The 27,801-nt window shown below is 36.5% G+C and overlaps 1 protein-coding gene across 2 annotated transcripts in view; it reads left to right on the top strand.

Annotated features, from left to right (window-relative positions):
- Positions 1-27,801, top strand: part of CDH8 (cadherin 8) — a 1,490,460-nt gene that overhangs the window by 1,173,342 nt on the left and 289,317 nt on the right. For both annotated transcript variants that reach the window (XM_044081816.1, XM_044081815.1), the window contains exon 7: positions 2,407-2,660. In XM_044081816.1, the coding sequence (XP_043937751.1) occupies positions 2,407-2,660 (254 nt within the window). The remainder of the gene's footprint in view (positions 1-2,406; positions 2,661-27,801) is intronic.

The following is a 27,801-nucleotide window of genomic DNA, read 5'->3' as shown; positions in this document are numbered from 1 at the left end:
CCATTAACCACCAGTTCAGCACACTGTTGTGTGTAACCTTTAAGGGTCCGAACACAGCTGAAAAATACTTTCTGATTGTCCTTAGCCAGAAAGGCTATCCTGACCTCGCAGTTCACCTTTCAGATTTAACTAGACCTCTTAGTTTTTTTGTTTATTTGAAGCAGAGAGCTCTTTTCTTTATGGAAGTTGCTCTTTCTGATTTTGGTAATTACATTTTCTTCTTTTGTTATATACCATATTGAGGTGAGGTTTCCACCCATGCGGTTTGTTTTTGGTGTTTGTTTTGGACTTACTTTTAGTAGGTGCAGCAGCCATATTTGTACATGGTTTCTTTGACTGACTATGTATAGGTAGCCGTGGTACTGTAGTTTGGGGAAGCCTTGTATTTTGTCAAACTGTCACTTGATAGGAAGTAGTTTGTCTTACAATAGTTCATAAATATTGCAGATTAAGATGGGTTTTCTGAGTTGATTTTTATTTCAGTGGAGACAGCTCTGTGATCTGACCTCACTAGTGAAGATGTGACACTTGGAAGGGGGGGGGGGGGTAATGCTCTCCCATGCTGGTAAATACTAAATCCAGTATATTTCATCCTCTACTTGAAGCACACACTATCTGGTCTAGGATGTTCATGTTAATAAAGTTGAGGAAGCATTGTGCCTGTGAGTTTGAGGCAGTAAATGTTTCCCAATCTATAGAAGTAGAGTTAAAGAGTTAAAGTCACCTATTACTTGGGTATTTGGTTGGAAGGTGACCGTCTCTAATAGGTAAAAGTTGTGATCTACACACACACACACACACACACACACACACACACACACACACACACACACACACGTGTGTGTCTCTATATATATATAGATAGATATAGATATAGATATATCAATAAATAAATAAATATAGGAAACTCAAACTTCATATGGTTGAGTCCATTTGTTTGACATTCCAAAAACTCAAATGAAACACAACAAACAAAATCACATTTTTGCAGGGGATTAAGCCACCCCACACACCTCCTGCAAATTATATATACCAACTCTGAGATCACTCTACAGTGGAAAAAAGGGTAAATTCCCTGATCCCCACTGTGGCACAATCCCCACACAAATTCTTCCAGTTTTTGGAAAATTGAAAATATGGTCTCGATCATTTGAAATGTGAGTTTCCAAAAACTCAATAATCTGACATAAACTCATACACACACACACACACACACACACACACACACACACACACACACACATATATATATATATATATATATATATATATATGCATATGTGTGTGTGTGTGTTTGTGTATATATATATATATATATATATATATATATATATATATGTATATATCTGGAAGTCTAACATTTTGTTGATGAACATAACTGTTGATACACACATCATCAAAATGACATTTTTAAATCTCTTAAATGTTGATACACAAAGGTTTGAAAGAATGCAAAAAAAAACAAACAAAAAAAAAACAGTGATTTGGAAGTGAAGGCAAGCTTTCCTGAACCCCTGTGTGAGGAGCTGCATCTCACCCTCCCTGCTACTTATATATATGTACTCTGAGACTGCACTACAGTTGGAGAAGGGCAGGATTCCTGATCTTCACTGTATTGTGATCTCTTAATAAGAAAATTCGTACTGTTCAATCAGCTGATTGTCAGCTGGACCAGTTTAACCACCTTTGCAGAAAAAGAGATTGGTATGAATATAGCCATATAGATACACACACACACACACACACACACACACACACACACACACACACACACACACACACACACAAGCAAACACATTTTTTTCTACTGCTACTTATAATGCTTCATTATTAAGCTGTAACAAATTAATTTCACCCTTGTATATTTAAACAAATGTATGTGTAGAGTAAAACTGAACATTAGTCATACAGACATAATGTATTTTTCTGTTTTCTAAGTATATAATAAAGGAATATGCAAATAATCATTATCTATAGTTTTAGTTTTGCACAATGTCCATGATGTATTTAGTTAGTCCTGAAGGGTTTTTTAAGACATCATCTGTCATGATGCAAGAAACACTCTGTTTTTAAACAGCATTATATGTTTTGTGCTTCTTTTTGAAATGATTAAAGTGACACTGCATCCAGAATGTAAACATAATATATTTTGGCTACTGGACAGGATATAGAACAATTCTGAAGAATTTTTGCTGCCTTGGCAAGTATTTTGTTTCAAACGTATACTAATATGCATAAAAACATTTTATGATTGCATAGATTAATGTGAATTTGACAAAATGTTCTATGCATAAACTCAGCATGTGTGCAGAAATCCCAGTAACTTTCATCCATCAGTATTAAATTTATTTGTTCTTGCTATAGCAGTCATTAGTTAAAGACATTAATCTTTGTCACTTTTAACAGCCCCTGAACTTTGAGACCAAAAAATCCTATACATTGAAAGTAGAAGCAGAAAATGTGCATATTGATCCACAGTTCAGCAACAGGGGACCATTCAAGGATACAGCGACAGTAAAAATCACAGTGGAAGATGCAGATGAACCACCAGTCTTTTCAGCTTCTGCGTACGCCATGGAAGTACACGAAAATGCTGCCATTAACTCTGTGATTGGTCAGGTGACTGCTCAGGACCCGGACTCAGCCTCCAGCCCTTTAAGGTATAACTCCATTAAACTGAAACGTCTGTTTTTGAATTTTGTATGTGGGCATAGATAAGGCTAAAAGGAAAAAGAAAGAGAGACTGAGATAATTGTTTTATATACTAAGATATTATGTCCTGCTGGTTTATAAACAGAAATTATATTGTATTTTCATCATGAGAAAATGTTATGATTCTGAAATATTTTAACAGTGAGAAAGACTTAAATTTATATATATACATAAATTATAGGCCTTATGCATTACGACAGTTACATACAACCTAATCAAAATATTTCTTCATAGGACTGTTTGTTTATTTTTTTAACCATTTGCTAATAATATGATAGTCATTTAAAGAAGCTCAGGGAAAAATAAAAAAGAGAACTCTGAAACTGTGCATATAATGACCTGCAGAACACCAATATGATTGAATCTGGTTTAGAATGCCTTCTGTACTGATTTTACCACATCTATCACTGCTGTCATTTACCATTATTTATTTATAGACTATACACCTTGGCTGGTCATATCATAGGCTCTAGCACTTATGAGCTTTGCATGAGGATAAGAACAAGAATTTTGTACCATATATTCAATATTCCACTGGGGACTACATCTAATCCTAAACAAGAATAGAAACCATAGTCCAAGGGATGACACTTTGCCCAGTGTGTGTTCTTGACAATCATAAAGGTGTACACCTACACAATGAAGCAAGATATGTTAGGGGTGATCCCCATTTTGCACAAATCTTTATGAACTAAAACTTTTTTTTTTACATTCCATAAACATAAAGACTAAACTCCAGAACAGCAAAATGGGAATAGTTATGTGAAACAAGAAGACATTGTATGTTCAGCAAACACTTTAATAGATTACGAACTAACTTATGTATCCACCAGTAATTATACCCTTACACATATACATGCATCAAGAAGACTTTTCACAATTACCAAATACACTCATCCATACCTCTTTTCATTAACTATTTTTTTGAAGGGTTGATATTTCACCCCAGAACTTAAAGAACTATCCCTGTATTCAGAATAGGTTAGAGCAATGTGGAAGCCTGAGACAGAATGTTTCTATATCATCCTAAGCCTTTCAAATTCAGAAAGTACTCTATTACTGAGGATTATCTCTTGCATGGTCATCAGTGCAGTGTGGTCATATTAGCAAAGATGCATGCTAATGTAGCAGTCCTTGGTAGTTGCTAATGATAATTAGCCATCTTTTTACCCCGGGAAATATATGTGCTACCTTATTTGCTCAGTCAAGTAAAATATTACTCTAGGAAGGAATAGTGACCACAGTAAAAATATGATAGTCACCCATTCGCACTTATGGATGTCCTCATTTCCTCTGGCCTTCTTCCTGTTTGTCCCAAATCTTTTTCACCAGATTGTGTTCAGCTTTTATACACGTGTCCAAACCAGCATAATCTTTTCCCTTTGACCTTCTCTGCAATTTGAGCTACCTTTATGATTCTGCTTTTCTGATTTCATTTCTTTGTCTGTCCCATGGTGTGCATCAAACCACCCATCTCAGGCACTTCATTTCCAAAACCTGTTGCTTCCTCAACTGATCTCCCTTTGCTGCCCAGGTTTCTGTACCATACAATAAGACTGCGTGTATGACTGTGTTTTACACCTTACTTTTCAGTTTCTTTGGTATTGTTCTGTCATATACTACACCTGACACTGTGTCAGTTGACTGCAGCCTCTCTGATTCTAACTTTCACCTCCTCATTCAGGCTTCTCTTCCCTTTCAGCCACTCCTCCCAGTTAATTGAAGCTCTTAACTTGTTCTACTATTTTCCCTTTTATCTCAATTGTCGACTTTTGATTTCCCCTATTTGCTGCCGTTACAACTGTCTTATCTGTACTCAGTTTCATCCCATATGCCTTCTGTTTTTCATTCGATTCTCTTATTCTTTGCTGAAATTCTTGCTCAGAGTCTGCATATAAAGCCACATCATCTGCATACAGCAACTTTGCTGATCTGTCCCGTACAACCCGTTTGCTAATGTAGTCTATCACCAGTATGAACAGCAGTGGGCTCAAAGTTGAATCTTGATGCACACCAACTCTCACTGGTAATCCCTTGAGCAGACCAAACACTTTTCATAATTGAGTCATTAGGCCCTTGTACATAGCTTGCACTAATTCTACTAGTGTTTCTGGAGCTTCTAACCACCTCAGGAGTGCTCCATATCAGCTTTCTTGGGACCTCATCATATGCTTTCTACATGTCTAGGAATGCCCAGTTGGACACTTTCCTCATCTCCAACTAATTCTCATCTATCTGTCTCACTGCAAACATCGGGTCAGTTGTGCTACAACTGATCTGAATCCAAATTTCTCATCTCCCATCTTACTTTAAACTACTCTGCCTATTTGTTTATGTCACCCTCCCCAGAACTTTCTTGCAATGTGGCAGGAGTTTGATCCCTCTGTACTGCAAACAGTTGTGAATGCCCCCTTTGCTTTTGAACACTGGCACTAGTATGCTTATTCTCCAGTCATTTGGGATATGCCTTTTTTCTACTCTGATATGAATACTTTCAGGAGCCATTTCTTCCCTATTACACCTAACATCTTTATCATATCTGCTGGGACATCATCTGAGCCTGCTGCTTTCCCTGACTTTATTTCCTTAGTGCTATTCTTACTTCATTTAGGGTGGGATCCACTTCCTCTTTGAATGTAGGGTGTGCCTGAGGCATTACAGCTTCTTTAGGTTTTTCTTCTTTCAGAAGTTGCTTGAAAAACTCTTTCCATCTGCCTTTGATGTCTTGTGGACTTGTGTGAAGGTTGTTGCTGACATCCCTTATAAAGGGTGTCTGACTATCTTCTTTATCTTTCTGCCTTTGCCTTGAAACCTGATATAGCTTCTTTGTGTCATCTACTGAGTCACTTTCTAGAAGTTGAAGAATGCCTTTAATGCCCTCTTGTTTGCTATTGCAACTTCTTTCTTAACGTCTTTGTTAGCCAACCAGTATTCCTTTTTTAGCCTGGTCTGTCTCTCCTATCTCCCACTTTTTCCTTCACACCTTTCTTTTTATGACTTTCTGGACTTTTGCATTCCACCACCAGCTTCCCTTATGTACCTTACTTACATACCTGGCTTGGATATATATCGGTTCTCTAGTCCTCACGCATGCTGTTTTTAGGTGCTGACATTCTTCTTCATCTCCCCCTATTTCCTCTTCTTCTTGAGGTGCTAAAGTCTTGAAGTGCTGTGCTTTCTCTCCAGTCGACTTTCAGGTCTTCAGCTCAGTGTCTGTTAAACTTAGATCTTCACTGATCACCACTTTCAGCTGATCATGGCAACCAGTGGTTTATGCTTTAGGATTACTGCTTCACTGGGTTTGACTTTGAAATCACTGATTCTACCTCAGTATCCTTTCTTTACTTAGAGGTAGTCTACCTGAGTTACGTTGGCCACTTTTGTATGTGATCTTGTGATGGTCACTTTTTCAACACCATGTATTGGCTACTATCAAAACATTTGCCAGATAGAAGTCTAGAATGGACTCTACTTCTTTATTCCTCTTGTGCACCCATGTGGACCCAGGCAGTCCTCAAATCTGGTTCTATATGTTCTGATACATGCAGTCAAGTCACTAATTATCAGCACCAATTTATGTTATTCTGCTTTATCTCATAGTTTTTGCAACCACTGTTTGAATGCCCTCTTTTCCTCACCCTTGCAACCCTGCTGTGGGGCATAGGCTGAGATTATGAATAGTGCCCTATCCTTACACTGCAGTCTGACTGCCACAAGTCTGCCACTAATTCTGATGATGTCCTTCACTAGCTTCTGAAGTCTCACCACCACAGCTCCCACACTTGTTCTATCCTGTCCTCCTACTGAGTAGTAGTAGACTATGGATCCGATGCCAAGTTCCTTTGCTGCACTGCCCTTGCATCTTGCCTCCTGGATACATAGGATTCCAGCCTCCTCCTTACTAACATGTCATCCACTTATTCTTAGTTCATGTTTGGCAGGTTGATTGGTTTTACTCAACAGATCAATCCCTGGTAAGCTGGGCAACTGTACACTGGCCAGCCAGTAGCTTATTGACCAGGATTGCTGGACTTTATGATGGGTACACACTGCACAGTAGGGGCACATAGTCTCCTCCCACTATTAGCATGGTTCCCTGGCATAGGTCAGAGAAGGTCGGATCCTAGACCCATTTATCACAGATAAATACATTTGTTGACATTAGTCAACACAACCAAATCACCTAGAGACATATTTTACACCACTGTGTGCGCAGTCTGTGATTCATGTTGCTCTATCTTGAGGATACTGCTCACCACAGTGTATGCCCAAAGTGGTTGGTTTATGCCTGTAAGGCACCATGTAGAGTCTGTCCTGCTACCCACAGCTCCATTCTTGGTTGAGGTTGAGATAAAAAACATACATCATGTTTTCTGGTGGTGAAAAGAACCCCACAGAGACACAAGGAGGACATCCAGCCTCCAAACAGGCATTGGTGGGACATTAGATTCGAACCTTGTGCCTTGTGAATGCAAGGTGAAGATCTTAACCATTATACCAACTGCCCCCCCCCTCTCATTCTCTCTCTCTCTCCATGAAGTCATAGTAAACTACAAAATTTAGGTAATAAATTGAGGAAAAAGACTTTAGATGATGAACTTAGCAAACAAGTGTGAAAAGGTCTTGATACGTATACACTTGATGGATGTACAAGTATATTTTATTTATTTATTTATTTATTTCCAGTTTGGTAACTGGGGAGGTCCACTGGGCTCTAAGAGCCCGTTTTCAGTGGAGGCCCAGGGAGAAATTCTCCATAGTACAAAGTATAAACTACATAATACAGAATACATAGTACAAAGTAAAAGATACATAGTTCAAAGTCAACACAGTTCAATACATAGTTGCTAAAAGATGAGAATAGCTCCATAATACAAGTATAAACTACATAATTCAGAATACATAGTACAAAGTAGTACATAATTCAGAATACATAGTACAAAGTAGAAGCAACATAGTTCAAAGTGAACAGGAGTCAATACATAGTTGATAAAAGGTGCAGTAAGCATCTTGTGGGTATAAAGTGGCAAGTAAGAACAGTTGAACTGCAATATATATACAGTATGTCTTACATATTTACATGTTTGCAAGTTGAGAACAGTTGTAGAGGGTAGAATTTGTTTGTAGGCTAGAAATGTTAGATAGTGATCTGAGAGTAGTTATTGGGGAATAGATCCCTGGTTAAGTAAGGAGAATGGGACTTTGGATGTGGTAAGTTAGGTAGGTAGTGTGCAATTGCCCTTCCAGCTATGGGAGAGGTGAGAATGGAGCTGGATTTTGAAGAGTTCAAAGTTTTCAGAGATTCTTAGAGATGGAGGGAAAGAGTTCCATTTTTTGGCTAAGGAAAAGGATGGAAGTAGCTGCCCAGCAGGACGGTTTGGTTTATACAGAGAGATTAGGTCTTGGAGGGCAGATCTTAGGAGTCTGAGAGGGGTATATGAAGGTAAAATGTGGAAGTATATATTAGTATAAAGAGTGGACATTTAAAATGAAGGTTTGCAATGTTATTTATTTATTTTCAATATAATACTCCAGTTTTACTGTGCTTGACTTTATTTTTTCTTTAAACAAGTAGTTCTACAGCATGGTGTTGTGATGGTGTGAGAGACGTGTTTCATGTCAAGATTTAAAACTTCATATACCACCTTTCTCATTTTCATATATTAGAGAATATTGTACTACAGTTCTATCTGGAAATAACAATTTTGCGAAATGCAAAGTAACTGAATATTTTTTGCCAAAATCACTTTTGTCATATATTGAAAAAAACTTTTTTCAGGTGGGCAAGCCTCCCCATGTAGGGAGGTAACCCTCTCACCCCCAAAGTTAGGAATACACCTGAAGGCATGCAACAGTGGAGAAATAGGGATTCTGCACTATTGCTGAAAGTGCTTTCAGCAAAACATTTTCCCCCATTTGACATTCACAGAAATTAACTGACAGGCTACTGATGTAAACCACCTGAATCAAGAATTTATTTTCCCATTCCACTACTTCAGCCATATTTATTGCGTGACTCTGTCACGTGAATGTGATCTATCTCTTGAATGCTCCATTCTGTTGTTTTTTTTTCTCTCATTGCTCAGTACATCTGTGATGCCAGACTGCTGGTTCTTCCTGCTATCATCCCTTAAAACCACATATAGTTATGGAATCAATCTGTTCAGACACAGTGCATTGAAACAGCATTCTTTTCATATTCACCAAGTTATTCTTAACATGGTTTTGTTTTGTTTTGTTTTCATAACTTCTCCCCTGAAGAACCCATTCTACACTGTTTGAAATAAGTAACGTTAGTATAAGTACTCATGGTGAAGATGACTTCACATCAGGTTATTAATAATAACTACCATTTCTAGCTTCAGGGGTCTCCAGTGGGGAGTTAACAGGTAACTCTGTAGTCTTTCCTGTGAGAAGGCAGAGCTCACAAGTGATGACTTCATTGTATTTCATTGGTTTGTCTATGTAAGTCAGTTTGAAGGGAGATACATTTGACTGCTTTTTCTGTATAAAAAAAGCAAAACTGAAAAATTCTAAAATAGACAATTATATATATGTAGTAAGGAAAGGCCCATTGCAGCCACTATATGATGAGTTTGTTCTCTACCCTCCTCTATATATATATATATAGATATATATAGATATATATATATATATATATATATATATATATATATATATATATATACGTGTGTGTGTGTCTCTCTCTCTCTCTCTCTCTCTCTCTCTCTCTCTTTCTTTCTCTGCCAAATTGCAAAGGTGTGTGCATAATACAAAAGCACTAAGAAAAAAAATACACAGCACCAAGCAGTAATAAAACCAAATGGTTTATTAAACACAAAATGAGTCCAGCTCAACAGGAAACCACCAGACATTGGTTTCATCCTTACAAACTTTTCCAATGCATATCAACAAATACCACAGTGTAGATATTGAAATATCACATTGATCAGTCATCAATATCCATTCTTTTTGTTTAACATTTGCCACAGGTGCTGTCTTATAAGAACCTAATAGAATAGCTTTTATGGGAGAATTTTGGCCCAAAAGATATCAATTTCCTATAGAAAAGGATGATACATGGCGAGTCTCCCGTGCTCTCATAAGAGATTACCTTTTAGAAATATTAAACAAAAATGTGCCATCAGGAATCCACTTGCTGGTTGTTTTTCCTGTGATCATTGTGCCCACTGTAATATTGTGTTAACAACATTTTTATATCTCCAAATGTGGGTAAAACCTGTATAATCAAATATTTTATTAATTGTACCAGCAGATGGATAGTTTATATTGCTGTTTGCCAATGTGGAACCTTCTATTCTATGTAGGACAAACTTCAAGTTTTTTTAATCAACAAATTTCATTGCTTATTAGTAATATTAATTGGTAGAGAAATGCACTATTCCAACATATGTGTATTCATAAGGAGGCATCCTTTTGTTTTACACAAATTGACAAAGTTGTGGCTACTGGACAGATGGTGAGTATGAAACATCAAATTTTAAATAAAAAATAACAATGGATAATTACATTAGTGCAATGTTTCCACCAGGTTTAAATGAGTATGTTTGAATTAAATATATGTGTATATTTTTATAAATAGAATGCAATTATCATATATTTATGTTGTACCACTTTAAAAGAATGGAGGGAGATGAGTGGTCAATGTGATGCTTAGACATCTTGCTTTGTGGTGTTTGTTGATACATAGTTAAAGTCTATAAGGACAAAACCACAGTTTGCTGGTTTCCTGTTGAGCTGGATTCATGTTGTCTTTAATAAATCATTTGTTTTTATTACTCCTTGGTGATGTTTTTCTTAGTGTTTTGTGTGTGTGTGTGTGTGTGTGTGTGTGTGTGTGTGTGTGTGTGTGTGTGTGTGTGTGTGTGTGTGTGTGTATACAGAGCAAACAGCGCAAACAGTGATGCATTACCCTGCAGAGGGGGGCATTTTTGATGAATGGATTTTTTTATTTTTTTCAGAAAAGGGTGTGTGCATGTTTGTTTCCTGTTCTCCTTCCTCAGGATGATTACTGATGGATTAAACTGCCCACCCTTCCAGTCCCCAGAATGGCTTCTAATGGAGTAGGATGATTTATAGATAGTCACAAAGAAAATTCAAGTAGATTACATTGGTCAGTAGAGTCATGGTTATTGTTTCGTTCTTTCTGAGAAAATACACATTTTTTTTATTTACACAGGAGCAAATGGAAATGGGAACATTCAGACCATTTAGCATTGATAACAGCAATCATCTCTTGTGAACATAGAGCCTTAGACAACTGCATGAACTGCCAGACCTACCTTAAAATCTTCTTATACTGATTAATCAGTGAGGATGACTGTCAGTAAGTCAGTAATACCAGTCAGTAGTTTCATAGTTGCTGTTCAGTAATTGCATTTGGCAATTCAGGCTCTGATCTATTAATAAACTGCTTCCTGTTGAAGTACAGAGTCTAAATCCTTTCACCTCCTTTTGCCTACTGTATGCCTTTTAGTAGGTCACTCAGACAGTGCTCCTGATTCGTTCCAGAAAAGGAACGCTTTATACAGTTAGTTTATCTGCTTACTAAATAGATAAACTAAAATGTTTTTGTTTTGTACATAATTCTCTAGCAAAGAAGTTAAGAGGCATCTCTGTGTATTCCTTATACAAATTTGTGGATTTTTGGCAAATTGTTGTGGATTGCACTCATAAAATAATGGCAGGCATGAGTTTCAGACTTTGCATTTTTCAGAAAAAATTTTGCTGAGGCCAAGCTTTGTATTCTAGCACCTTTCTAAGTATATAAGAGAAACATTTAAAATCTGTTCCTGATTTTGGGGTCTTTGTCTGATTTGAGCTAAGAAGTTGAGAGGGCAGGGGGAGTTTGCAATGGGTTCCACTGTTTGGTTTGATAGCAGTGAGATGAGATACATTTCAAGCCCATTATTTATGAATATGTTCATTTGTATGTTTTCAAACAGTTATCTGAGATTGTATGTTTTCAAACAGTTATCTGAGATGCATATCATGCAAGAGTCTGTAATTGATGGTTGTGTGTATGCATGCATGTGTGTATATGTATATGTATAAGTACTTGGTTTCTGCAACTCACAGTAGTTAAGATGTAATAGAAGAAATAGAGTATAGTAAATAGGAGCATTATATGTACCATGTTATTTGGCTATGACCCTTAGATTCCTTGTTTTGTTAACTGTTGACAGTGTGCTTGTTATTTAGCTGTGAATAAACTGGACAGCATGAAGATTATGAGCTGAATGTTAATGTTTTAATTGTTAATGAAATGTTAATCTTTTTTATATATTCAGACATGTAGGTGTGAAATGCACAGTGTTGGGCTACAGCACTCTATCTGGTACTTGGTGCAGATGAGTAAGTCTATGAGCTGCTTCTGTAGTGTAGAGTTTGATTCACTCAACCTTCATCTGTCTGATGTGCGACTCTGACAAAGTCACTTCATAAGACATTACTGCTATGTTATCCCTAAAAAGGGACTGTTGCATCCAGTCGGCCACCCAGGTGATTAGCTAATAAATCATACATTTGTCTTTTGAATTTCTGCATCCTTCACATAGATTCTAATTAATGCTTCATTATATGCTGTTTGACTGAGTGCCAGCATGTCTTGTGGATTAATAAAGTGCCAGATAGATTTTCAATAAATGTAAGTTCTAAAGAAACGGTTGTTTACTAATGTTCATGCTGAATCTGTTTTTGGCATGAGACTGCTTTGTTTTGTTCAAATGGCTGTCAGGGTATTTGTGGTAACATTTGAAATAACATTTTTACATTAAATCCAAATCTCTGTGATCACGGTAGAAGCACTATAACTGAGGAGAGGCAGCCAAGTAATGGTGTATTGATTTCCTGGAGTTAGGGGGGTGCAGTCCATTACCCTTTCTACGACCTGATTAGACCATGAAATGGATCTAGATAGGGTAGATGTCTCTGTTGCTCCCTGCATTTACTTATATTTCCAGGGGAAAAGCATGGAGTTTGGGGTAGATGTTATAGTTCATCATTTTAAGTTGCCTGCAAACTACTAATTACTTTGATACATTTGTTCTATGAAAGATAACTCATGTTTTACCAAAATGATTTGAAAACTTCTCATGAAATTTGTAGGGAATGACAATTCTCTCTGAATAGCTTTTTATTTTGATTCAAGCTTTAAGTTCAAATGAGAGGCTTTATCTTTAATTTTAATGACATAAATGATGTCATTCCACAGCATCAAAAAAGAAAAAAAAAAGACTTAAAAGCATGTTTTCATACAGTATTACATATCTGTTGAGGCTGTAAGTTACAAAAATGCTAAATAGTTATGTTTCCTGATAGTATCTGCTATTCTTAAAAGAGCGACTAGTGAAGAAAAGAAGCTTTTAAAAAGGAAAAGAGTAACTTCCTGCCAATAATATATTCTGCATACTGTACAAGAGGTAACGTGTTAATGTCATGATTTACAATTAGAATTCCAATGGCTGCACCATTAAAACAAGACAAGAGCACCAAAATCAAAACATATTGATACCTATAATACTGAATCCTGGATTTCACCAACCACCACCCAGGACTCATTTTAGCACTTGTTTCTATGTATGCATCAGTAGGGATTTTTTGTGATTATATATATTTTCTTGGTTCTTTATTTATTTATTTATTGCATTTATTTACCGGGAAAGTCCACTGAGCCTAAAATAGCCCATTTTTGTTGGAGGCTCGAGTAGAAAAGCTCCGACATGAACATTGTTGCAGAAAAAAAATTAAACATTAATTGGTACAGAAGTAGAAGCAGTGTTACACATAGTGGTTACATTAACATATACAGAATACATACATAAAAGCAGGAATTTACTTGGTTGCCAGATGAATTCAGAGTGGCAAAAACAGAGATAAATTAATCAGCCTTATTGTACTAGTATCAACAAGTGATGAAAGAAAAAAAATAATAAATATGGAGAAAGTATCATCAGTCACTAGTAGTAAAAAGCAGAGGAATTTAGTTATAATATAAGGAGAAGAAAGAGGTTAGGTTATAGAGCAGGACCATAGTCAGGAAGAGTTGAGATGATTTTTCAGTATTTGTTTCAAGGTGGTGGTGCAGCCCGTGTTTCTTATAGAAGGACGAAGCGAGTTCCATAGTTTGACGACAGTGAAGGAGTAGAGCAGTTGATCAACTGGTAAGGTGGGCTTTTCTACTTTTAGAAGTAGACAATTTTCAGATCTTAGTTGCCTGATCGGTTGGTATTTGGCCAGTAGATTTGAGAGAGCAGGACAGTCTGTGGGTCTGTAGATTATTGTATGTGCTGTAGTTAGCTGGGTGAATGAGAGATGGTGGGGGAGTTCCAACCAGTCTAATTGTTTCAGTAAGTTACAGTGGTGGGATGAGAATTTGGCCTTGGTGGCAAATTTGGCTATTCTGTTGTAACACATATCAAGTTTGGATTTTGCAGAGTTTTGGATATTAGTGAGGAGAGGGGCACCATAAAGGAGAGAAAGTAATAAAAATGTAGTTGCAAGAGTTTGCCTAGTAGAGAGGCTAAGTAAGTGGCCTGTACAGCATATCGAGATTTTGGTGTTTTTTTTTTTTTTTTTAATGTTACTGTTTATGTGTAGGTCAAAGTTTAGGTTTTCATCTATAATAATGCCTAATAATTTAATGTGTGGGACAACTTCTATAGTGGTATTGTCTTGGGCTTGTATACTGAAGAGATTTGTATCTAGGGGAGTGGTTTTCTTAGGGGTAAAAATTACTAGTTTAGTTTTTTTTTTGGATTTATGGCAAGATGATTGTTAAGCATCCAAGATTCAGAAGAGGTGAAGGCATTCTGGGTGATCTGCTAGAGTTCAGAGCTGTAATTTGCAGTGCATATTATTGTAGACTCATCAGCATTCTGGATTATTGAGCATTGTGGAAGAGTGGTTTGAAAGTTGTTAATAAAGATGCTAAATAAGACAGGACCAAGTATGGAGCCTTGGGTTACCCCTGTGGAAGTATTGTGGAAGGGAGAACAAGACTGTTGCCATTTGGTGGATTGCTGCCTATTGGAGAGATAGCTATTGAACCATTGTAAGGTAGGTTGGGAAATATGTAGGCTAGATAGTTTAGAGAGGAGGATAGTGTGGGAAATGGTATCAAAACCTTTGGAGAGGTTGAGGAACAGAGAAGTGATTATTTTACCAGAATCCCCTGTCTAGTTAACTGTATCAAGGAAGGAGAGGAGGGCTGTAGTGGTGCTGTGCCCCAGTTTGAAACCATGCTGAGTGGGTGACAGAATTTGATTTTCAAGCAGGTGGTTGAGGAGTTGGGCAAGGATGCATTTTTCCAGTATTTTAGAAAGGGGTGAGAGAATAGCTATGGGTTGAAAGTTTGTGGTGTCTGTGTTGGTGCTACCTTTGTGTAAGGGGAGAATGAATGTTTTTTTCCAGATGGCTAGGACAAGGGACTCTTTAATTGATCTGTTATCTTTGCTGTGTGGTTTTTGGTACAGTGTTTTTGACATTTCCTGTTTCAATAGCGCAGTCATTAATCTATCTTTAATAAACCTAATGGACAGTAAACATGCAGTTATGCTATTACTAGAGTCCACTATGGTTAAATGTATATAGAATGATAGTAACAATCCAGGTGGTACTCATGTTCACGCATACATACACACACCAAAAAGTACGCCATATATTTAGATTCCTGCAGTAAAAATTTTTACATTTCCCTTTTTATTTGTTGAAGATAAGGACCGGGTACTGCACAAGCAATCTAATTAAAGAGATTGTTAAGAAAGGTTGTGAAACTAATCAATTATTAGTGATTTAGATATACTATTGTGGGTTACTTTAACCACAGGATACAATTTAACAGATAGGTCAGATTTCATTGCAGATTTTTGTATACTATGTTATGAGCTTTGGCTTGTGATGAACTGATAATGTATCATTGTAGGTCTTCACTGCTAGAGTAATAAAACTTTCTCAACACAAATATTTACTTCAGAGCTTTGATTTTGTGATCTAACCTATTTTATTTTCTGTATGCCATCAATAATATGAATTTATAGAGGCCTTGCTACCTGGCTGCATGTCTTTTTTTCAGAAATGCGATAAGTACTTTCCTTAAGCACTGGAGATCTCAATAACCTATGTTATACTGATAAGTCATATACAGGGAAATTTAGTATTTTCCACCTCGCCTGAATATATGACTTTAGGAGGTATATATTGCAGGACAGTTTATTTATGGAAGACAATAAAAGAAATAATAAGATATATTATTATATCAACAGCTCAACTTGACTTTAAGGCATGACATTTACTTTTTTTTTCATTTAGATGTACAATTGTAATATCTCCAGTGTATTTCTGTATGAAAAGCCTCTGTATATTTTATGTTTACGAATTGTCACCTGAGCTGCACCCAGCTGAATAGATTAGACATGAACAAATCATTCCATTGCCTGGTACTTCACGCCACACCAGAAATAAAAGTATTTTTTTTTTTTTTTTTTAATGAACTTAACCCAAATTTAACAAATAATACTATTTCTATAATGTGACTGTAACATGTGACATTTAATTTTAAGCTTGTTTGATGACTTATTTCCTCAGTACATCTTTGGGATATCTCATTTTGTTAGTAATATGTAACATTTATACAGTATCCAGTACTGAATTAGGATTTCTGAATCTAAAAGCTTTGCAGTTATATATGTGAGAGATTGGGTATTGTATTGCACTTAATTTTTGCTTATAATGTTGTAAAGTTTTCTTGCTGTTAAGGTCCTGCTTTGTTATTATAAGTGTTCTTTTTCTCATTTGTATGCTTCCTAATCATCTCCCAGTTCACAATACAAATTACCCATTGCAGAGAAAATTGTCAGAATGTCCCTTTTGACAAGTATAGACATCACTGCATGGCTGCAAAAGTCTGTTGAGATGAATCTAATATATCCAGTTTGTAACTTCCTGTGTTTGACACAAATATAATGGCCTATGAATGTCATTGCCACAGTGCACTGGCACAAAGTTTCCCATTTGTCAGTAATCGTTTGCCAACTCATGGCTTGTAGCATCTGGCTGGATCCCCTTATGTATGCATCCTTAAGAGTGACTCAATGTGGCATGTGTATGCTGCTTTTCTTAAATGTGCCTTCATCTCTTAAGCCTTATCCTTTCTTCCTTTGCTCCTGTTCTAATCAGTTTAGATCAGAAGTTATACCAGCTTTTTGGAATGCCTTGTCTCTGTAGCAAATATTACACAGTTATTTAAGATATAATATGCTCTTTTTACATACCTCTCAACTGTACAGATTTTTCCAGAATGTCCAGATGTTTGCCTCATATTTCTGGATTGTTCCTCAAAAAAAAATTGTGTTTTTTGACAAATCACTGGGATGATCTAAGGATTAAAGTCACTAAATAATGACATATATGAGTTTCAGACTTCATATCCTTCATAAAATATATGCTAACAGGCATTCTGTTATTCTAGCAACTTTCTAAATCTTTACGAGCTATATTTAAAACGTGTCTCTATTTTCGGGCCTTTGTCTCCCCATTTTGTCGGGCTTTGTCCAGATTTCTTGAGCTAAGAAGTTGAGAGGTATTTATATTGTATATTTAAATAATGTAAATGCCTGATTGCTTTGCTTTAGTATATAGCATCCAGACTCAACTACATGCTCTCTATGTGCAGTTATATTCCTGTCTCTGAATTTTTAAGTATCATCAATCAACATGTGTAACTCCCCCTCTGGACATCTGTCCAACCTCTCATGTACTCAAGCACTTAAGATGCAGAGTGCAAAATTATAATTAAAATTATAATTACTATCAAAAAGTGAAAATGGTTAAAACTAGAGCAAAGTTTTTATCTTGTGACTTCATCCTGTGAGCTGTGTATTTTTCAAGATTCTGCTTTTTACATTTAATATTTAATATCTTATTTTGTTTTGTAATATCTTATTTATACATCTTCAAACACCTTATATTTAATTGTTTTGTATGAATTTTTTTAAACATTTTTGGATTTATTTTTTTGATTTTTCAATAATAAGTTTGTTCTTTTAAGAACACAATTGACTAATTACTGAAGCTGCATGCTTTTTGTTTTGATGAAGTCCTTTATACTGTTATATATAAGGACGAAAGGACATATCCTTCCATTTTGGATTATTATAGCTGTGTCCTTATTGTTTCTTCTTTGGTGATGACAACCATGCATTTCTTTTGGCTCACATAAAGTTTTCTCAGACAGTGATGGCAGAGTTAATGGTTCTACCTCACAGCACTTGGTTCTCCATTTTATACTCAAGTGGGCTGCCTACTGTGTGTGAGTTTATGTATTCTCCCTGCATCCTTTTATGTTGTAGGAGGGGTATCTGAATGCCTCCCTTATCAAATAGGCATGCTACTAGGTGAACTGGTTACCCCGTGATTTGGCTGAAGGATTGTATGCTTGGAGGAACTCCCTGGTCAGCCTCAGTAAGAAGCTGAGATCCCTCATAAAATCCTCCAAAGCTAGTTACAAAAACAAAATCACCACTGATTCTAAAGACAACCACAAAGCATTCTATAACTATGTCAAGAATTTCAATGGCAACACTCAGATCTGCTCTGAGTTACAACACAATGGCACTAAATATACAAAACCAACTGATATTGCCAACATCCTGGCAGATAGGCTCAGTGCTAACTTTACCCCCCTCTCACCTTCTAAAGGGCCTATCTCAATCTCTATACTGGAAGAATGCAAAGTCCCTGTAATCACAGCTGCACAGGTAAAAAGCACATTCTCCAAAGCCAAGAACACAGCATCCATGGGAGCTGACAACATCCCAGGCTGTGTTCTACACAAACTACAGGATGAACTGGCAACCCCACCTGAGCACCATGTTCAATCATAGTCTCACCTCAGGCTTTGTGCCCACTGATGGGTACACAGTGACAGTTATCCCACTCCACAAAGGGGGAGCTACCATAGACCCCAGGAACTATTGCCCCATTAGCCTAATGAGCCTGGTCTGCAAGGCCATGGAACATATCATCATGGAACTTATAAACAATGACATTGATAATCTCCAAACTCTGGACCCCAGCCAGTTTGGGTTTGTAAAAGGCAGCTTGTGTCTCCTAAACCTGACAGACTTCTTTGAAGCAGTCACCAAAGCCGTAGATGAGGGTAAGGTGGTTCACACAGCCTATCTAGATCTAGCCAAGGCTTTTGATACCATCCCCAACTTTGGAATTATAGATAAACTTGCTAAACTAGGTATAAATCCCTATGTCACAAGATGGGTTGCCAACTTTCTTACTGAGAGAACCCACACTGTGAAAGTAGCAGACTTCAAATCGACTTCAGAGCAGTGACAAGTGGAGTACCACAGGGTTCAGTCTTGAGTCCTCTCTTGTTTGGTATCTACTTTTCTGAATTAAAAGCTAACACAGAAGGTCTTTGGCTAATGAAGTTCGCAGACGACTGCAAACTAGGAGCCATAATCAAAACTCCTAAAAATGAGGACATCCTACAAAAGGGCCTCACTGAGACAGATGCCTTGTGTCAAAGCCATGGCCTTAAGCTTAATGCCAAAAAGTGCATTGTCATCCCCTTTGGTAAAAACTCTGTACCCATGAGCTACCACATAGGTGGTAGTCTACTTAACACCGAAAGTGTGTTAAGACACCTTGGGACACAGGTGGACAGTAATCTCTCCTTTGATAAGCACATTGCCACAGTAGTCAGGAAATCCTTCTACATGGCACACATCATCACAAAAGGTTTCTCATCCAGGAAAAAAGAGGTAATTGTTATCTACTCATCAATCATTAGACCCATTATAGAGTACAATGCCCATTTTGGTATGTACCTCACAAGACATCTACAACAACTGGAAAGGTCACAGAAATACCTCACAAAGAGGAGTACTGACCTCAAACAGATGCCCTACGCAGACCATCTCAAAAAACTCCAGCTTTACTCCGTTGCATATCGCCTACTCAGAGGCAATCTCTGCCTAACATACAAAGCTATGTTAAACACAGAGCTGTTGGACATGCTCCACTTAAAGAAATCCCAATCCCTAAAAGCTACACACTGGCTAGGCTTATACAGGCCCTAGGGCCAATAGCCTAGTACTTACCTATGAACCTATGTTCACATCTGGTGATAGACTGGCATCTGTTCTAGAACTAGCTCTAATCCATCAATCTGCTGCTTGCTAGGTGGGTCCCTCTGGTTATGAATGCAGTTTCCTTTCCTGAATTAATGAGGTTGGATGCTTTATGAAAGAACTGATACTCATTCTGTGCAAGATGAAAATTTGTAGAATATATAGCTTTGCTTAAATCTATGCCTGATGTGATTAACTGGGTCTGGCAATTGTAAAAAGCTCTTGGAGGTCTGGCTGAAAAATGTCTTAAAACTGTTGTTTTATTTGTAGATATTTTGAGTAACATACTCTACAATAGACAATAACTGTTTCACCAAGCAATAGTAGGCATCATTACTAGGTTGTAAGGGACTAATGGCAGATGTTTTGCAGTTTTTCCCTGCAGAATGGGTATTTTCTTGCAGTAAATATATTTACTTGTGGGTTTATCACCTGTTAAGCATTGCTTCTTTTGGGTCTGAAGGATGGCAACAAGACTAAGCATGAGTTGAGTTTGCCAACTGCTATTCTCATAGCTAAAAATACATTGTTAAAAGTGGAAAATGAATGGACTTCCCCATATTGAAAGATTTACATCTGATTAAAAAAAAATATATATATATATATATATATATATATATATATATATAAAATGGATTTTTTTTTTTAGAAATTGGCTAGAATAGAGGCCATGGCTGAAGACAGATAAAGTGATGAACTTGAGGTCTTGGTGGAGATTATACCCAGAAGTGATGACCCTGATGATGCATTCTATGAAACTAAGTTTATATCCTGGGCCTTGCTATGAGAACAGATCAACTTGAGGGGTTTTTGGCTTGCCATTTCTAGCTGACTGCTGTTTTGTCTATGGTTTAATTTTTGCTTAGCTAGTTCATTCTCTCATCTGTCAAACATGGATTTGAGAACTGCAAATTGAGAACTACTTAGTTGCCTGAAACTCCAAGAATGATGAGCTAAATGCTAGGAAACTCATTCCTTTTCCATTGTTGTTGTAAATTTATTTATTCTTTTTGACGTCCTTGGTTTTTCAAATACCCATAAGAACTTATATATTATGTATATATATATATATATATATATATATATATATATATATATATATATATAAAATCACTTGTTCTTTAAAAGAGTGTGATTTTATTCTGTTGTTTTAATGTGGCTTCTTTGTTATATGTGCTTTAAGATTATTTTGATTACATAAAGACACTTACAATAAAATGATGTAAAACTCACAATAATCCTGTTGATCCTAAAACACAATAATATAATTTCCATGTTGACTTATCTCACCTTAGCAGACAACCAGAATAGGACGTTTTGACAAGTTTTATACCGAAGTTTTGAAAGATAAAGTATAAACAATAATGGTTAGACATCCATGGCCAAGCAGAGCGCCAGTGAGGAGAGTACCAATGAAGGAAGTAGAATCCTAATTTCAGGTAGTAGCTGATCTGTTATCCAAGTATGTCTGGAGCCTTGATAAAAGACCTGCTTACAACATCCATTAAGTAGTATAACAAAGACAATACTATAATTTACAGATTTGAAGGCCTTCTTTAAATTAGTAAACAGAGAGCAGCTAAGAAGATCAGTGTCATTTTGTATTTATTTATTTATTTGTTTGCAGTTGGTTTACCAGGATAGTCCATTGGGCCAAAGAACCCGTTTTCAATGGAGTCCTGGGGAGAAAAGCTCCAGAACTAAGTATGTTAAATAAAATAAATAAAAAATAATACATTCAAATACTATTAGATAATCAACTTTCTCTTGGCTTTTATATGAATTGTGCATGTTGGATATCTGCCTGTATCCATCCAAGTCTAGTAGCCTGTGAAATTTGGTAAATACATAATATAAGCATGCAAGAATCGTGCATTATTGCCAAGGTGAAGGACAGGCTGAATATCTGACAAAGATTGTTTATTTTTGCAATTACTTGCCATTTAGAATATCCTGTCTAAAAGCTTTATATTTAAGATTTTTATAAGTATTTTCACATGTTCCATCATAGCTGTGATTGTTTTAAAACAGAACAGGTAGCAAGGTTATGGAAAGTCCCTCGGCTGAGGATTGTATTTATTTAGTTGCTTACTTTTTACTCTTTGATCAGATGAGAGAACTAGACTTGTCTAGACTCTTTTGATTCATTACCTGGATTACTAATTGAATGGCAAGGGCAATAGTTATGAGCACTGTATAGTAATCATTTCCCCTGCATGTATGTGGGGAGGTGGGAGGAAAACACAAATCTCAGGCAAAACCAGTTCTAACATGGAGTGAACAGGATGGTGCCGCACAGACACTGAAAGAGTCTGTTGCAGGATGTGATGTTGGTTAAAAAGCCTAAAATATTTAGAATGAGGCTAGATGATCTACTGGCAAAATCTGACGAGTAGGTTTGAAATTTTGGAATGATATGGGAAGGATTTTGTACCAAATTGAAATAATCTGGCATTATTTTGTGGGTCCAGGAAAATTTGTTGTAGTTTGGTTTTAGTAAGTTGTATTTTTGTTCTGCAAAAGGGGATTTATTTTCCTGGATAAAAATATAATGATAGGCTTAACGTGTTTACATTAATTCCCTTTCTCAATGCTAACTTTTAGCAAACCTTTATAAAGAAATGTAAATGACAGGCAATACTCACAATGACCGCATGTTCTGGTAAATGTGAAATGCTTATCTTCAGGCTTATTCAAGGGAAATGAAAAGGTATGTATTTCTAGAATGACTTCAGATATAACAAAAAAAAGGCTGACCACTTGACGGAGGTAACTGATTATAGTGGTTCTCCATCAAAGCTGAGCTAGACTTCCTTGAGATTATGACAGGCCCACATTTATGTCTTTGACCATGTGAAGAAGAGGTGAGACTAGTAAGGTATTTATCCTTTGACAAAAGTTACGAACGTTACAGATTATATAATTTGGTAGACAATGTTTCACATTGGTGAAGAATGGATGAGTATATTAGTAACTGCCCATCTGAGGGCCATTTGATGAGTATTTTCAGAAGATAAACTAACCTGTTAAGGCTGAGGTTCCTGAGAAGAATTACATTTACTTTAAAGTGCAGGGGTTGTGGTGGAAGAGAAAAAATAAAACCTGTGTATAGTCACCTAATTATGACTAAGTCACACAGTTTTTGTGTTTAGCTTATAGTTTTTTCTTCCTTTTACATGTATGAAAGCATCTTTGTTATTATTAATAATGAGAATGAATTAATCAATACCGATTCTCATGCCAAGTGTATGACATTGAAAAAGGAAATCATTTTGAAGATGCCATTGTAGAACTATGGATTTACAGCAAATCAGAAAGATCATAGGATGTCTTTGTTGGGGTGCTATATCTGTCTTTTAAATTGCTCAAGTTTATTGTTAAAACTGGTAAAAAAAATGAACATTTTAAACCCTAAGGGAGGGGACACAAATTATGGAAAGGTAGGTGATCAGGTTGTAAGAAGGAGTATGGTGAACAGTAATTAGAATTTTTGTTCATTATCATATGAACTACAGTGACTTCCACGGTGGTGCAGCAGTAGCATTGTTGCCTCACAGCAAGAGGTTCTCCCGTTCGATTCTCGGCTTGGGTTGGGAGTGCCTTCTGTGTGGAGTCTGCATGTATTCTCTGCGGTCGAGTGGGCATTCGAAAGACATGCGTTGAATGGGCATGCCTTCGTTGAAGGTTGGGCATTGGGCTGGCAACTCGACACCATAAAAAACAACTGCCAATCATTAGTGGACCGGAGTTCCACTGGGCTGACCCCTGACCGGGAAAAGCCGAAAGACAAACAACAACATCATATGAACTACAATGTTTTGGAAGAGACAGGTTACATTTGAATTGGTCCACTAAAGTTTAGCAGTAATATGGACTTTATTTTGTGAAACTGCTTCTCATTGACAAAGGATGATTCAAATCAATCCAAGTTTGCAATTTGGTGGAATTTTCTCTGCTATATATTTTTTTAATTCAATGAGTTGCAAGCTTATTTAAAAAGAAGCTAAAACAGCATATAACTGCTTTATTGATAATCATATGGCTGACATGTTTGGGGTGAAATGCAAGCTTTGTTATCAAAACACGCATAAAAATCATTTAGGAGAGATAGAAGATGTTCATGAAGGATAGCTCTTTTTTGAAGTAGGATAGCAGGTCTCTAGAATAATCTGTCTCTTGAAATTGGGTAATTATTCATTTATTTTGTTTAGCATCAAGGCCAATCAGAATGTATTGTCTTCTGGGTACATTTATAAGTCCTATAGTGTGGAACGCAGACCTTCATGTTACCTCGGATAACACTTCAGGTCTGTGAGTATCAGCCAATTTCAGTACTGTTCAGTGCTGTACCTTGATGACTGGAGGAGTGGAGAATAGAATTTAAAGAAAAGGAGTGAGTCAAGGTTTGTGTCAGAATTGACAGGAGTAAAAGAGAAAGAAAAAGTAGGTAACAAGGAAGAGAGGTGTCACAAGAGTGGAAATGATAAAGGAGCAAATATAGTATACGATTCATAAACAATGTGTATATGTGATATGAGTCTGGCAGCAGTGGGAACATGATGGAAATAAGTTGTAATGTGAAAATAGACTGAATAGTAAAAAAAGTTAAAATTCAATGTAAATATGTTTACTTTTAGTTCTCCTTTTTTCTCTGGGATAGTCCCACTAGACATGTGGACTTTTTTCTGGGTAGGCCCCAAGGTATTTACACTACATGGGAAAATGTGGTCTGGTTGGCGGGAAACTTCCCGTGCTCTTTTCCACTAAGTGGTACCAGAGGCCATAACTAGGAGAAAGGTAGATAACAGTGATGAGTGTGATATCACTGAGAAAGTATCTGTGTTGTGTACTGATATGGCAGATATGGCAGTGAACAAAATGAAAGCTTGGTGATAGAGAAAAGAGCACTGGAGACCTAAAAAAATGTTACAGATGATTGAGCCATATTAAACATATGATGTATCAGTGGTTTCCAGGAATGATAATATAAATATGTGCAGGGACTTGAAACTGAGACTACTTTTGTTTATATTATCAATTCAGAATCTGGAGCAGGATGTCAATTCAATAGAGAAAGTACTGCATTGACTGTGCAAGAAAATGTTGCAGATTATAATGATTTAATTGTTTTGAGGGTGCAAATAAACAGCAAACAATGAATACTGAACATAAATGCTCATATGCACAAGCTGTTTGCTCAGGGTTGCCATTCAATCACTTAACATCAGCGCAAACTACAAGTAAAAGCAGAAGGCCTGCTGTGAGAATATTACAAAGAAATGTCACTATCATGCGTAGTTATGATGCTTGGGACACTGTTGTTGTGACTCTTGACTTCACTGTTATGCGCATTGGGATTATAATACCTTTAGGGCTTCAGATTTTTGTGAAATAACACTTGGAAAACAATGTATTAGAAAATAATCTTAAGACTGTGATGTTAATGCCCTGGAAGAACTGTATTTTTTTATACAAGAACTTCAATACAACCTACACAGTTTTTATCTGCTTATACTGAAGAAATGGACTTAAGAATATACCTTAACAAGGCCATCATATGAATATGAAATTAAAATATATGATGATACAAATGTGACAGAAATGTTTGGAAAGGGCATTGGAGGTATGTGTTGCATAAATTGTGAAAGAAGGAAATATTGCTCATATAAAATTACAATTAACATTTTTGGATAAGGAGTAAATGTGAAGTGAAGTACGGGGCAGTCAAACACATTTTGGGAGCAATCACTTAATTTAAGAAGGTTCAAAGAAAAGATATGCAGAACATGCGGAAATAGGCCATTTACTTAAATTGTGGGCAAAATGTAGGAAATGTAATGAAACAGGACATTTTTGGTTTGACTGTCCAATGTAAGGCAGAGAAAGTGAAGTGGAGGAGCAGAACACATATATGTGGCATTTCTACATATAATAATTGTGAAAAGTTACAAAAGTAAAAGGATTGAGATGGTAGGATACAGAGATTGGATACATCGATAACAGCTAAAGCTGCAAAATGATAATTGAAATTAAGAGGATATTTCATTCATGGCAGTGAATGTTGCTAGTATAAGAAATGACGTTAACCGAATTTTAGTAAGTAAATGCTATAAGGACATAAATTAACAAAAATGAGTATAGGCAAGTTTTTAAAATTACGTATGAAGAATTTTTGTGGGGAAAAGATAAACATAGGGTACAGAAAGAAAGACAGAGATATGACAGAATGTGGGAAAGGATTTGCTGTATAAGCAGGTGTGGGTAGTTAAGGGAAAAATGGAAGAGATGACACCTGTGTTAGGTAAAAGTATGAAATGTGAGGAAGGAAAAACGGAAAGCAAGAGGAATGAAAAGGAAAAAAGATCTGCCATTCAAAAAGGTACTTTTAGAAGTATATAAAATATGTGAAAAATGTATGAGGGGAAAGAGGTAACATGAGGAAATTGCCATCATTCACTGTATATAAAAAAAAAAAAAAAAAAACATATATATATATATATACATATATATATATATATATATATATATATATATATATATATATATATATATCTTGCTTCTGCTTTACTGACTACTCTATGGTCCTCATCTGTTACCATCCACAGCCTGATAAATACAAGCACAACCTTTTCCAGACACAGGGTTTATATAACAATAAGGATGGAAGAGTTAGAAGATCAAATTACTACTCAGTCCTATTAGCCCCTGCTATACCCAATCACTCGTACTACAGAAGGTCAGGAGACCCTGTTACTCTCAATAATAATGAAGACAGACTATCAGCAGAAAATGGCTGCCAGAAACACAGGAAACTCAAACAAAACTACCAGGCCTGGACAACAGCAGGGCTCTATCAAGATTATGCCACCTGAGCAGAACACAGAAACCTCACTTTAAATGCATAGAAAGAACACTCACAAAGAGAAAATACAAGTCTCAGTATGAAAAAGAAGTTTACAATTTAGTAATTAAATAAAAATGCAATTGCTTCAAGCTATAGCCACTAAATGAAAGTTTTAAACAGATCAAGGAGCAAGCAGATTCTAGAGAATGTTTTTAACTGCAAACAGACTAGACTAGACTACAGAAACCTCAAAAAATCAAAAATTCACAGAAAAGCTCAGATAGAGTACTCACAAATAGAAAATTCAACTCTCGGTATGAAAAAGAAGTTTACAGTTAAGTAATTCAGTAAACATGCAATTAGAGTAATGAAACAATATCTAGCAATGAAAAATACAGTTTAAACAGTATAAAACAGTACATAAATGCAGTGAAGCAGTAAAAAAAGCTTTATAACAGTGTAGTTCAGATGGATATAAAAGATTCCATGGCATCAATTGAAAAGAGTAAAGGAAGTACTCCCACAGCATGGGCAAATTTTCCCTAATAATATAAATATAAACTCAGGTCTCCTCTGGAATGAGGTGACTAGTCTGGTTGGACTAGTCTGGTCAACAAAGGGTAGATAGATAGATAGATAGATAGATAGATAGATAGATAGATAGATAGATAAAATTTTAAAGATCAAAGACATCATACTGTCAACAAAGGTCTATATAGTAAATGCAAGGATTTTTTCATGGTGGTCCAGTGGTTAGCATTGTCACATCACAGCAAGAGGTTCTCCAGTTCGATACTTGGCTGGGGTGCCTTCTGTGCAGAGTCTACATGTCCTCTCTGTGGTCGCATGGGTTTTCTCCAGGTGCTCTGGTTTCCTCCCACATTCCAAAGACATGCAGTAGGTGGATTAGACACTCTAAATTGACCGTAGCTGTGAGTGTGTCTATGAGTGAGTGGTATGCATGAACGACAGTTGTAGGGCTGGGCACCTGGCAGTGTAAACCTTGGTTTGAGATGATTGTCACTGTTGAAGTGACACCCCGACCCCATGTGCAAAATGGGAAAAGGGTTGAGGATGGAT

Source organism: Protopterus annectens, chromosome 8.part1 (assembly GCF_019279795.1).
Source record: "Protopterus annectens isolate FY-2018-M chromosome 8.part1, PAN1.0, whole genome shotgun sequence".
Lineage (NCBI taxonomy): Eukaryota > Metazoa > Chordata > Ceratodontiformes > Protopteridae > Protopterus > Protopterus annectens.
This window is presented reverse-complemented; position numbering and strand designations above follow the sequence as displayed.